We start from the raw sequence: 14,760 nt of genomic DNA on the forward strand, positions 1-14,760 counted from the left end.
AAGATGGCCGTCAGTTGCAACACTGTCCGAGTGTAACAAAGCTTGAGGGCTTTTGTGCATACAATCCAGCAGGGGGTGAAAGAAGGTATGGTAGAGTTGTGTCGAGAGAGGGAGGGGCCCAAAGCCAAGGTGTTGCTTCAAGAGTAGATAGAAGTAATGGCTTGTGATGGTGCTTCAAGAGCAAGCGATGTTAGAGAGCAACAAAGGGCTCAAAGGCCTTTTGAAGATAGGACGATAGAGGTCAGCACCATTGAGGGACTAGAGGCAGGTTAGGTTGTAGGTGATCAAGAGCATGATGCATCATCGTCGAGGAGGCTTGGGCGCATAGGCACTGAAATGAATATACAGAAGAGGGTCATGAGAGGTGGCACATAATCAGTAATGGTGGCACACATGCTTTTGATATGTGTGGTATTGGCCATGTTGCGTAGGTGGCACAAATGCTTTTTGGCATGTAGAAGCCTGTGACAATAGATTGGAAGCTTTAAACCTCGGTCCATAGATGGTCGGAAGGAGACGATGAGCATGGTGGAGGTGTTGTTAGAGAGCTCAAAACATCTACACTCCCTTGACTAATTTGGACAGGTCCACCCAACACCCGTCACCTCTTCTGCAACAACTACGTTTTCAAAAGAAGATAATTGCTAATGATCGAGATATGTAAACTTTGTAATTTATAAGATGGCTCATGGCAGTCACTAGATTCCAGTGGGGATTTCGAGCTGAGAACTACAATAAACCCTACACAATCTATAACGTACAATATAAAGTGTCATAAAATACAATATCTAAACTACCCAAATGATTTTCTCATATTAAACTGATCATTTAATGTGGGAGAACAAGGGTTAGAATATAGACATGTGCTTACAGATCTATCTCAACGCGGGGCCAATGGTAAAGGGGTCTAAATGAGAGATGGTATGTCAAAGAGCAAGGCTAGCTAATGGAGCTTAAATACCTTAGGGTTAGCTTCATTAAAGACCTCCAAAGGTAAGTGTTAAAATTCCTTTGACCTTAGGCAAGCTAGGGTTGTGCTTGAGGTGGGAACCCGGCCCAAGCTTGAGGTGCTTGTTGTGCTTGGTGGCTAAGGTGCTTGTCGTGCTTGTTGACTAAGGTGCTTGAGGTGCTTGTTGTGCTTGCTGACTAAGGTTCTTGAGGTGCTTGTCGTGCTTGCTAACTAAGGTGCTTAAGGTGCTTAATGACTAAGGTGCTAAGGTGCTCCATGACTAAGGTGCTTGAGAGGTTAAGGTGTTCAAAAATTCAAAGCACATCCCTACTCATGAGGAGGTGAGCCCTCTTTGTAGGAGCTAGAGAGAGAACACACACACCCTCACACAAGGCAAGCTTGGTACAAAGAAATCAACTAGGACACTTGTCAAGCTCCTCTTTTCATGTTGCCCTCATAGTGTGCCTAAAGCCTATTGGTTGGCCTCTCAAGGGCTCCAATGATAATTTAGTTAATTTAATTAATTGTCTATGCATTTATCAAGTCCTCTCTCTCAAAGGGGAAAGGGGGACACTTGTCCCAAGGCTACCCTTGTTGCTTGATATGCACTAAGCATGTGATTGGATTCATCTTGTTTGACCCTGGCTCTACTCACAAATTCATATCAATGGAGTTGGCCACCAAGTTGGGCATTCAAGCTTTCGAGATGGGAGATATTGTAATTTCCAACACAGCTTTCAAGGGACAGTAAGCCTCCATTATTCCCTTGATTGGCAAGTTGAGGCTTCATGTCCAAAGCTACGTCGACAAAGAAAAATTTTTCATCTCTCCTCTCCAACATGAGGATGTTATCCTAGGGGCACCATGGTTCAACCGCATGGTTGCCAACATGAAGTTCCTTGAAAGGAGAATCTACTTCACCTATACAGGGAAAAGAGCATGTATTTAGATGCTAGTGAGCCCGATCGTACTATACCACTTGTAAATTCTCCTGCTTTTGACAAATCAATGAAAATCTCAATTGTTGCGTAGATGATTTTTGTCAAAGAGTCCCTAAACGGTCCTAATGTTTCATCAAATGTAAATGGTAGGAATCAAGAAGAATTAGACTTGTCTAATTTTCTAAAAGGATTCCAAGATGTGCACATCAATGATATCCCTATGGACTTACCTCCAAAACGAGGGGATGATGACCATCGAATTGAGCTCCTACCAAGAAGCTCACCGCCTAACAAGTCTCCTTATCGAGGTTCCCAAGCTCAACTAGAGGAGATTATGAGGCAAGTACAAGAATTGGTAGACAAAGGGATGGTCAGGCATAGCTCCTCTCCCTTTTGTTCTCCAGTCCTTTTAGTGAAAAATAAAGATGGTACATATTGCATGTGTATGGACTATTGAACACTAAACCATATCACTATCAAAAACAGATTTCCCGTACCTTGGGTAGAAGATCTGTTTGATAAGGTACAAGGATCTAACTACATTAGTAGGATTGACCTTAAAAGTGACTCTCATTAAATAAGGGTAGTGAATGAAGATATCCCAAAGACCGCGTTTCATACAACGTTTAGTCTTTATGAATATCTAGTCATGCCTTTTGGCTTGACTAATGCACCAGCCACGTTCGTGTCGTTTATTGGAGAAAATATTTAGACCCTACCGCAAATTCACTGGAGTTTTCTTTGATGATATCATCATCTACTCCAAGTCCTTGGAGGAACACAAGCAACATCTCCAGGTGATTTTTCAAGCTTTGAGGGAGAACAAGCTTTTTATCAATCAAAAGAAGAGCGAATTTTTCCTTCAAGAGATTCAATACTTAGGTCATATTATCTCTCAAGATGGTATACATATGGATCCGTCAAAGTTGGAGGTAATAAAAGCATGGCCTAACCCAAGGAATCTACGTGAGCTAAGAAGCTTTATTGGTATGTGTGCATAGTATAGACGCTTCATAGAGAAATTTTCTCAAATAGCAGGACCATTACATGACTTAACAAAGAAGAACGTTAAGTACTCATGGACTGCTAAGGAGAAAAATTCTTTTGACAAGCTCAAAGAGAAGCTTACCTCCCAACCAATCCTTATGCTTCAGGATCTCTCAAAACCATTTGAGATCCAATGTGATGCTTGTGGTGATTGCCTTGGAGCAGTCTTGCTTCAAGAAGGGCATGCCATAGCATATGAGAGCCGAAGGCTCAATACGGATGAACGAGTCTTGGGCATTTATGAGAAAGAGCTTTTAGCTATTTTACATGCCCTAGACACATGGAAGCACTATCTATTGGGGACTCCATTTATTTTGCAAACAGACCACCAAAGTCTCAAGTACTTCATGACACAAACCAAGCTTTCCGACAAACAAATGAGGTGGGTAAATTTTCTTTCGCAATTTTATTTTCATATTGCTCACATTGTTGGTAAGCACGATCAAGTGGCTGATGCACTTTCACGACGACCAAAAGTTAATGCGGTGTCTGTAGCAACTCACAATAAATGATCTATCTTCTATGATAGATGAATATGCTACTGACCATGACTTTAAAGACATAATGTCAGCCCTTGCTTTGGGAAAGAAAGAAGAACCATTCACCTTGCAGGATGGTTATCTTCTCCATGGTAATAGGCTATGTGTTGCCCACTCCCTTCGTGAGAAAGTCATGTATGAATCCCATGCTCCTCCCTATGCAGAGCATAGAGGTATTCAACCTACTCTTTGAGGAGTAGAGACGTACTTCTATTGGCCTACCATGAAAGTAGACATACAAGAGTATGTTTCAAAATATGTGGTATGCCAAAAAACCAAGTATGATAGAGGGAAGAAACCTGGATTACTCCAGCTATTGCCAATCCCTAATGGACAATAGTCAATCGGTTTAGCAAGCAAGCACACTTTATTCATGTCAAAAAGACTATTAAGGCACACCAAATGGCAACTCTCTTCATATCCCAGATTTTCAAACACCATGGATTGCCAGCATCCATCGTGTCAGATAGAGATCCTAGAGTGACCAGTAATTTTTGGAAAGGTCTCTTTAAAAATCTAGGTACAAGATCGAATTTCTCTTCGGCTTATCATCCACAAATGGATGGCCAAAGTGAGATAGCCAATCTTACAATTCTTGATCTACGAAAGACTTATGTTACAAAAGTAGATCAATGCTCACAATGGGAAAAGTACTTACCCCTTGTAGAGTATGCGTACAATAATATTGTCCATACTTCTACGAGAAAAGCACCTTTTGAAATCATAGAGGGAACACCTAAAAGTCCCTTGCTACTTAAAGTACATGGGAAGATCTTCGCTATCGATGAGTATAGCCGTGACCTTTCCAAAAGATTAAGGAGGCTATATCCATCTCTCAACAAAGGCAAAAAGTTGCTGATGATAAGCACAAAAGGGCCTTAACGTTTAAATAAAATGATTGGGTCTTACTTAAGTTTCCCAAAGCTCGATTGAGGCAAACGACGGGCAAAAATCCTACGGGCCATCAAAAGTATTATGCTAAACTAGCAAAAAGATACTATGGTCCTTTTTATATCTTGAAGCCAATCAATGAGATGGCTTATCAACTTAAGTGAGCCTACTTAAGCCCTACAAAGGAGAGCCACCAAGTGAACCATTTATTGAAGACCCTCTTGAAATCGAAGACCAAGAAGAGGTGCTACAACCCGAAGCTATCCTTCGGCATGAAGATAAGGTACTACGACATGGTAAGATTATCCGACGCTATCATATTAATTTCAAAAATTATCCTTTTGAAGATGCTATATGGATGCAAGGAATATAGCTTAAGGATAGTATGAACCTTGTCAATGCTTACAATGCTACATTAGAGTAAGCAAATGTACATGTTTCTTTTAAATGATCAATGTTTTTGTCTTATAAGACTAGTTCGCTTTTTATTGTGCACAAATTTAAATAGTATGCATGCTTAGAATCATGTTTGTGATGACGACGTCTCTCAAACACCAAGTAGAATTTATCACTCTACTTGGGAGAATGAAATGGACTAAAGAGCAGATATGCTTGCAGCAGCTACGTCTCCCAAGCACCAAATGGATTAGTCATCCATCTTGGAATGATGTCATAGGGTAACAAGGAATCCTCTACCCGCTAAGAAACACTGACTAATGACTAAGGCTTTATCCCTTCTACCTCATAGTTAAGGACAACTATGATTTCAAGAGAGAGGTAATGTTATAAAATATAATATCTAACCTATCAAAATGATTTTCTCATATTAAACTGATCATTTAATGTGGGAGAATAAATGGGAACACGGGTTAGAATATAGACATGTGCTTACAGATCTATCTCAACACGGGGCCAATGGTAAAGGGGTCTAAATAAGAGATGGTATGTCAAAGAGCAAGGCTAGCTAATAGAGCTTAAAGACCTTAGGGTTAGCTTCATTAAAGACCTCCAAAGGTTAGTGTTAAAAGTCCTTTGACTTTAGGCAAGCTAGGGCTGTGCTTGAGGTGGGAACCCGGCCCAAGCTTGAGGTGCTTGTCGTGCTTGGTTGCTGACTAAGTTGCTTCAGGTGCTTGTCATGCTTGCTGACTAAGGTGCTAAGGTGCTCCATGACTAAGGTGCTTGAGGGGTTAAGGTGTTCAAAAAGTCAAAGTACATCCCTACTCATGAGGGGGCGAGCCCTCTTTGTAGGAGCTAGAGAGAGAACACACACACCCTCACACAAGGCAAGCTTGGTACAAAGAAAGCAACTAGGACACTTGTCAAGATCCTCTTCATGTTGCCCTTATAGTGTGCTTAAAGCCTATTGGTTGGCCTCCCAAGGGGTCCAATGATAATTTAGTTAATTTTTGTCTATGCATTTATTAAGTCCTCTCTCCCAAAGGGGAAAGGGGGACACTTGTGCCAAGGCTACCCTTGTTGCTTGATATGCACTAAGCATGCGATTGGCCAAGCTTGAGGAGGTCCAATCAAGTGTAAGCTAGTGCTAGAAGAGGGGGGTCAACCAAAGCAAGAAGGGGGCTAGCTTGAGGAGTATACTCTCCCACGCACACACACATACACTCTCATTGTGTGTTGCAAAGTGCAAGAGCTCCATCTCCTTCTCCAAGCTTGTAGAGAATTTGAGAGCCTACACCTACACTCTTGGCTATGGAATGCAAATCCAACCAAGAGCCATGCTCCAATGCTTAAGCTTGCCATCTTCTCCATCTTCATTACTATGCTATTATGTATGCTAAGCAAGAAGAGTGATGATAAGTGAGGAACTATTTCTTTATGCTATGAATGTTTCTTCTTCCTCTTCCCTATCCACCATTCCTGCTAGCTCTCTTCACCTTTGAAGGTGTTTGAGGCCTTAGGATTGAGACTGGGGATGGTTAATGCTTTTTACAAAGTCTATGTTATGCTCGTGATGCATGAAGCTTTCTATCTTCATTGCATCACCTAGGTCACAAGGAACATAAAGATTGTATTGTACCAAGTCTCTCTTGATGGGAGAATCTATAATACAAAAGCCTATTGGAGGGGGGACCGGCTCCACATAAAAATGTCGTCAACTGTTGTCAAGTTTTCTAAACTCTCTCTCTTGCAAAAGTATTGTTCATGCCAAGTTAATTAAGTACTATGGTTATGTTGCTACCGCTAATTAAGTTCACTCTCTATGTTCTCAAAGTAGTATCACAAAATTGCTCACTCTAATTCTCCTAATTTCGTTATTCTCAAAGTTCATAGGCCATTTCCATTACATAAAGTTACCTTACTTCTCTTTATGTTTAATCTATATCCTGTATCTTTTGTATTTGTGTTAACTCTTGTTTTGTGTGACAAAAAGGACATATTTTCACAACAGTGGACATTTCGATTACATAACCATGACTCCAACTCGACAACATTGCAAGGTCTGTTATCTATATCCAGTTCCCCATGTCTATGCGTTTCCTTGGTCCAACAAATTAATCCTATGGGACAGGGCATGGCTTCCCTTTCTTATAATTTATGGAGAGACCACAATGTCAACTCTCCACCATACTTTTGTGTGCACTTTTGTGTGACATGCACTGTATATTTAGCATTTTCACTTTGTACCTAACTGCAAAACAAAATGTTTAACTATTTACATTGCTTTTACGTAGCTTGATTCAAACATTGTCCTCCAGCTTGCACAATTGGACGACCCGTACACAATTACCAAGTCGAGAGTGCATTTCAATTTTTAGTCTGTTGACGCTTTTTGTATTTTTTGAGTTGATGCGTCCTTAAGTTTAGTTTAGTCACATGTTTTTATGTTCTCCTTTGCATAACCGTTCTGCAGCACGAGGACAAACCTTTATCCCAACATTTTCCTCCTCAAATATGTTTTGCACTGGGTTGTGTGATCGACAGCCAAGACTCCTTGCTCCCTCCGACTGTGACAACATGTAACACACTCTCTCTCTCTCTCTCTCTCTCTCTCTCTCTCTCTCTTTCCTTGTCGGATAGATCTTTAAGGTCTCTTGAGATATTTCTCTAAGGTTTTATAAGAAATAAGAGAAAATTGACTAAATAAATACACATGCAATTTATTTTTAAAAGTTCGTCAATGCTGTGAAATTGGACCATTTTACAGACAACTATAGAACTAATCAATCATCGTATACGCAATTATTTAAAAAAAAATTATCAATACAATTTGTACTTTGTTTACTTCAATGCTAGATGATTGATGTCAATCTGCGTATGTCCTCTTAGGTTCTATAGCAAGGCCCACCAAGCAAGACTAGTTGTCCTCTATAATCTAGTCACTCTTCTAAAATTTTGTCAATGCAATTTGTACTTTGTTTACTTCAGTGCTAGATGCTTGATGTCAATCTGCGTATGTCCTGTTAGCTGCTATAGCAACGCCCACCAATCAAGACTAGTTGGGTATCTCCTAGGAAAGGCCCACCAAGCAAAACTAGTTGTCCTCTTTAATCTAGTCACTCTTCTCAAAGGCAGTGCAGTGCGGCTTGTTTATGGTAGGGGTGAAAGGTGGCTGAGTGACGATGTTCTCAACGGGAGTTCCGACACCTCCGCTGTTCGTAAGCGATGGCGACGCCCAGCTACTTACCAAGGCTGCCGAGCTCGCCGATACCTCTGCCGGTTTTACTGCTCCCCATCCCAATTCTGCCTGCCTACTCTTCAATGGCAACGACATTGTTGGCCGTGGTGTACTCTATGGGCAAGGTACTAGGTGCGCCTTGTGCGCGCACAGAGAGAGAGAGAGAGAGAGAGAGAGAGAGAAGAGAGAGAGAGAGGAAATGAAATGAAATGATATATTAACGTCTTGGAAAAGGTTAAACTGACCTATGAGACCAAACCGTGTCAAACTGTTGAATATCATACCATGTCTGGGTTAAAAAAAGAGGGATACTAAAGTGAAACTGGAGTTGCTACCATTGGAAATGTGTATGGTATGTGTGATCACTGATATAGTTGTGCCCAATACAAGAGGGTGGTATGATGGGTGATGAGTCCATCCTCATATGCACTCTAGATGTCGAGCTGCTCGAATCCTTTGCTGTAATCTCCGTCGATGCTGTGAAGCTCCTCTTGTCAGTCGTGGGTGTCTCAATCTCCCTAGCTCCGATGCTCGATCAATGAGGGTACTGCGAGTGTGAGTATGAGCTGAGCTTTGCACTGGTGGCTGCTCCTCTAATTGTCCAATGTCTGGCGTGAAGAAATCAGTAATCTGTCTCTGGGATTGTCTCTCTCCAGATCTCCTTAGTAAACTGTCTCTGTATCTGTGTAACTCAAGTAGATACAGTCCAAGACATCTCTGGTCCTGATATCTCATGACTCTAGAGAAAGGTCCGAACCCTTCTCTGAATAGAAATTGGAGAGGTTGTAATGAGCCGTTGAAACATTGAGTGTCTATTGCTTCACCATCTTAATTTTAATGGCCGCTCCAGAGTGTGTACCAGGTGCTCATTTTTTGCTACTATGATCATGATAAAATATGTGCAGGCACCACATCTGCGGAGGTTCAGGCCTGCCGATCAGCTGGAGAACGTGCAAATGGCTGTACTGCTTACCTCAACCTTGAACCTGGTGATTGCCATGGCGATGACAGTGCAATTTATGCATTAAAACAAGTAATGTATCAATACAACTATTAATGTTTTTGTCACGAATTGCATCTATAGCTTTTTCTGTTGTTTTCAAAGAGCGAACTGTATAGGTTTTTAATCACCTGACATGGTGTGCCAGCACGTCTATGCACTTCCATATGGACAAGCATATGTGAAGTTCTACATTTGGTAAATCAAGCCTTTGGTGGTCCCAATTAGAGTCCATATACTACATTGGAGCTTGGTAGATAGTAGGCCTTTGCCATGACTGCTGCAGCTTGCCACAGGGGCTGTAAAGAACTTTTTTACATTTAACATTTGTAACATAATCTTGGCTGTAAGTTCCATGATGTTTTGAGTTTTACAAGTTTGTGAAATGCACAAGACTTGCTGTGCAGGCAACACAAAAATCATTTTTTTCTTTGAACGTGTTTTAGGGGCATGTTGAGCAGGAAATTTGTGGTGGGACAACATTAGCATTCAATACAAGTGAGTTATTCTAGAATAGGGTATGATGATGAGGTTTGAAGTTTACTTGTGTATTGTGTGCTTTGACATCTTTAGCATAGAAGGGGTAACTATACATTGAGCCCAAAGCCAGTTTCATCATCATCCTTAGTTTGGCCCAAGCAAGTCAGGTGTAGAATAGGATGAGTCATTGTCTCCGCATCTGATGTGCATAAGGAAGAGAGGCGATGGACGTTTCCCCCATTTGAGGTTGTTGGCTTGGAGAGCATAACTATGAAGTTAATGACCTAAAGGATTTGGGTATTTGATTGTGCACTGAATACTACAAACTTGCTCACGATTTTATGCACATATTTCTCTCTCTTTGCCCCCATAAGGTATTTCACTTCCTCTCGTCCCCTCATCGTTTTGTTTATAGAAATGAACTTTTAATATCCAAGTTGATTGATTGTGCACTACTAAAATTTTAAAAGGACCTAAACCCCATTTCAATATAAAACGAATATCTCACATCTTTAAAGTCATGGGCATGGGATTTAGTCCTCAATTGCACCTCTTCTTGTGTTTGGACACGACTTTAAGTTTCATATCTATTATCACTCAAGTTGATTGATTAGGTGTACTTACACAAACTTTGGCTTCTTGTGCTATTTTTGGTCGTGAAAGTGAAAAAGAAGGGACATCAAGCACATTTGTAGATTCATATTTCCTTCTTGATGTTGACCATGGATCTTCAGTGAAAGTGAAAGTGAAAAAGAAGGGACATCAAGCACATTTGTAGATTCATATTTCCTTCTTGATGTTGACCATGGATCTTCAGTGTACAAACGTGTCACGTGACACATCCAACCCTATGTGTCTGTGGACAAGCTACAACATGACAAGGGTTTAGTTCAGTCCAGTCAGTCTAGCTTATGAGATGTTTTCGCATATTGTGAGTCTGTTCGCAGACCGTGCATGCCCAGGCACTTAGAGTAGATGCATATCCTCTGGTTGCACACATCATAATCATCAGCATTAATATCAGAATCCATCAGGAGCATTTTCCAATGCAAAGAACCTATTTTCCCTATTTTTGACATTTTTCTCTTATTATTTTTAAGTGATTTTTGTTGGGAACTGGGTAGGGCAATTTGCATAAGTTAATATATAAGCAATCCCTAGCGCTAGCATTTCTGGCAGAAGAGCAAGGAGAACACAGGCATAGGTTGTAGCAGGTTCCTCCCTCTCTCTCAAGCAAGATCCCTAAAGAATGCTGGCGTTTTCCCCTCAAATCAGGCCAGCGTTTTCCAGCCTGCCTTGTAGCGATTCCAGCCCCCTACACTTAACGATTTCAGCAGCCATCAGGCCAGCGTTTTTGCAGCAGCGTTTCAGCCATCAGGCCAGCGTTTTCAGCAAGCAAATTCAGTGACTAAAACAGCAGCAAAATCAGCGTTTTTTCAAGCCAATACAGTTAGCCAATTTAGTGTTTTATCCACAGCAAATCAGCGTTTTTGGAAATAGCAAGGAGTCAGGTGTTTTCAGCATTCAAGACCACAACAACAGATAGAGGTTTGTCGTTGTCGTCACCGTCGTCTTCGAAGCATTCAGTTTCCCGCATTAGCATCACTTAGCTTCGCATCTACACTTGTACCAGATTTGTACAATCAATAGCTTAGACCTCTCTCGCCATCGAGAGAGGGGCCCTTGGAGGAGGGTTTTACAACTTTCTAGTGTCGTATTCTCTTCTCTCTCCATCTCTCAGTCTTAACACCTTCATTCACAGTGTTCATCCACTTTGTCTGTGATCACTTGCACTCTCTCATTAAAGAACGGAAGGCTCTCCCTTCCCTAAGTTAGAGGAACCTTGAGCACAGTTCGGAGCACTATCTTGAGCAAAGTTCAACATTCATTTCCGTTGCACCTTACATTGGTATCAGAGCTTTGACAGTGTTCTGTATCGCTCAAGGAAAGAACCACATAATTTTTTTTGCCTGTTGCGGTCGCACGTAACCCAAGTCCTCTTTGGCGTGTCGATTCCTAATCGTGTTTTTGAAGAGTGTCAGGAAACCCAAGAAAGAAGGACTTGTCCAACCTCCCCTTGTGCCTCTTTTCACTCATTGAGAGCGGACAGTGCACTTAGTGGCCGGCCAATCGACGTGAGGTGGGAAAAAGCAACCTTGGTGTGAGTGCAAGGCCGCCAAGGGGCACCCGCGGAAAAGAGCAGAACTCGGGTGAAGAGAAGATCCTTCTCTAACACAGATTGCAAGCGAAAGAAGAACCTCAAGAACTCATGAATCTCAAGAACTCAAGAATCTCAAGAACCCAAGAACCTCAAGAACCTCAAGAACCCAAGACCCACAAGAACCCAAGTTCCTCGTGAACTTAAGAACCCAAGACTTCAAGTGTATGGTCATCACCCGAAGCGGGAATGGATACTTCGCACGGGGGTGGTGAGCATGGGAGTGGTGAAGAAGAGTTTTCCCCACTAGGAGGTTTTCCTCCTTCTCCATCTACGCCACGAGTTGTACCGAATCCTATGGAGGCTTTGGTCAAATCAATGATGGACATGATGGCACGACAAGAAGCGACTCGCGTTGCCTTGGAACGCGAGTGTGATGAACGAAAAGAAAGAAAAGCAAAAAGAAAGGCGGCTATTGAGCAAGCGCGCTCGGAAGCCGAAGACATACGAGGTGCAAAGAGACCTACGCATGTAAGAGCTGGTCCGACAGGCTCTCACCTCAAAATCCGAGCCGGCCAAAGATGTTGGTAGTTCATCAAGTGGCGCAAGCCGAGATTCGGACTCCAATAATCCAGTCACCGAGAAGTTGACTTTCAGTAAGTATGATGGTAAGATGAATGCTACTGTTATTCATTCTTGGTTGCATCAATTTAATGCTTATTTTGCGACAACTAAGAAGACAGGCAATAGCAAGGTTTTGGCGGCAGCCATGTACCTTGCCGGTGATGCCATTAATTGGTACCACGCATGGCAAGAGGCACAACTAGCCGCGCACCTAGAGGAAGCCGAGGATGGTGCGTCCCTTTCTTTCAATTGGGCCGACCTCCAAGACAAGCTCAAGGCGCGGTTTATGCCACCTCAGTACCTCGCACGATTGAAGGACGATTGGCGCGCGCTCAAGCAAAATGGTATGCCAGTTATGTCTTTCTCTAATCGTATTTTGAGCTCGACACTCAATTACGCAAATCGCATGCAGAGCGCAAGGAGGCATTCCTTTATGGATTGGACGAGTATATCAAGTTTGATGAGGAGATACTTGATCCAATCGATCTCAACAAGGCGGTAGCGATTGCTCTCGCACAGGAGATGAAGCACAATAAGGGAAAGCCTAAGGAGAACAAGACTTCTCAAGGAACCTCTCATACTTCTCAAAACCCGCAGAATGGTAAGAACGGTAAGAATGGCAACTCTTCTAGCCCATCTTTCTCTAATCCTTCGGAAAAGAACTCTAACAATGAATCTAAGGGTAAAACTAAAGCACCTGCAAAACCTAAGCTAACCCGGATGAAAAAGCTGCACAAGGAATTATAGGAGGGTACATAACGGCTGAAGAACAAGTGATTTATGCTAAGGAAGGTAGATGTTATCAATGTAACAGACTTGGACACTCCAAGTCAAGAATCAATCGCGACAACACCAAATAACCACTTCAAACAATTCACAGATCACAATAGATTTGCACTGGCCCGGCGGAGTTCCGTGCCTAGAGATATTGGCCCCAAAGACTGGCGCCCCTTTCGGTATTTCTTTTTATATTAATCAATTCAATACAAGAGAGTGGCTAGGGTTTCACTCTCAGACTCTGCGTCCAGATGCTCTTGAGAAGTGAAGCCCTCACCACGTATTTGAAAGTACAAGGGATGCCCAAAAGCAGAGCCCCAAAAGCTTCAAAATCAAAAGCCTAAAAATAAAAGCAAGGCTCTTTATCTCACAAGCTCTCTTGAGCTTTTAAAAATAAAGCAAAGGGTTTCTTCTCTCTCTCTCTCTCTCTCTCTCTCTCTCTCTCTCTCTCTCTTTCTCTCTCTCTCTCTCTCTCTCTCTCTCCCATTTGCGTGGAAAAGCAGAAAGCATCGGCCCAAAGCTGTCAGCGCAAATTGCGGCGCAATTTCCGGAATTCCGTACCAGTTGCCACGTCAGCATCCCGGCAGATTTTAGGGTTTGCTGAAATTAGGGTTTCAGCCAGAAATTAGGGTTTCCTGCAAATTAGGGTTTCTGGCAGATTTTAGAGTTTGCAGGAATTTTAGGGTTTCAGCCAGAGATTAGGGTTTCTGCTGTCTGCCGTGTCATCACTTTGTGACATACCCCCCTCTTGAAAGCATTGTAATCGACCGCGATTATGCCTGCAAAACTGACAAAAGCCATAAACCGTCTTAGCAGACATTGACTGTTAGTACCTACGTACTAGGAACACACATCTAGCACATGTACAAAATCGACAGTCACATCACACGACATCATAGGACATCACCAGACATCACAGGACATCACATGACATTCAACATTCATTCGGATCTTAGACCATGATTTATCGGCAATGTAGCTAGCAATCACATCTAGGTCCAATCGGGACCTCATCGATGTCCGATTGACTAACCACTATTGCAACCATGTCTATTTGAGATCAAGTAGACCAAAATGCTGCAGTCATTTCGTCTATCAGTTCGTGCACTCAAAAGAAGTCAAGAACAAATCAGTATCATTATCAGGAATTCCATTTCATAAAGTCATCCAGCACAATACTGTCAGCTATCAGTATCCCTGAAGCTCAAAGAGACATCAGTGACTTTAGTATCAAAATCGAGGCATCTGTTGACAAGGGAGCGGAGTGACTCCCCTCTTGTGCGTCCCACTGCACCAGATCTCCGGCCAAGCTAAATTCTGGGTTCCGTTTGGAGTAGACTATGCTAAACCAAAACATCGAGGTAAAGTTTCACAATCCGAGGAGTATTTGCTAGGTCTTCCTCCTCCATCCACTTCGCATCAAATGCAGGAAAGTTCTTGAACTTAACCAAGAACCGCCTTCGGACTTTACCTTTCTTCGTATCGTTATGTGCCAAAATCTGTTCAGGAACAAGGATCTCCTCGTTTTCTTCCACTTCGGGTTGCTCATCAGGCTCCCCATCATCAGGCACATCACCCTTAACAGGTTTCAAGAGACTCACATGCAATGCATTGTGAATCCTCCAAGTATCTGGCAGTTTCAATCGGAAGGAGACATCATTTATCTTGTCAGTGATCTGGAAAGGTCCATAGTATCGCATACTAAGCTTTGGAAAAAGCC

General features: G+C 42.3%; 1 protein-coding gene across 1 annotated transcript in view; it reads left to right on the forward strand.

Moving 5' to 3' along the window:
* The first annotated feature begins 7,878 nt into the window (after positions 1–7,878).
* The window catches only part of LOC147439080 (cytidine/deoxycytidylate deaminase family protein), a 62,683-nt gene continuing 55,801 nt past the window's right edge, over positions 7,879–14,760 (forward strand). Inside the window, exons 1-2 of the mRNA XM_086485009.1 lie at positions 7,879–8,126; positions 8,907–9,034. Of these exons, the coding sequence (XP_086341135.1) occupies positions 7,946–8,126; positions 8,907–9,034 (309 nt within the window). The 5' untranslated portion in view covers positions 7,879–7,945. The remainder of the gene's footprint in view (positions 8,127–8,906; positions 9,035–14,760) is intronic.

Source organism: Adiantum capillus-veneris, chromosome 16 (genome assembly GCF_014529385.1).
Source record: "Adiantum capillus-veneris isolate H3 chromosome 16, ASM1452938v2, whole genome shotgun sequence".
NCBI classification, from domain to species: Eukaryota; Viridiplantae; Streptophyta; class Polypodiopsida; order Polypodiales; family Pteridaceae; genus Adiantum; species Adiantum capillus-veneris.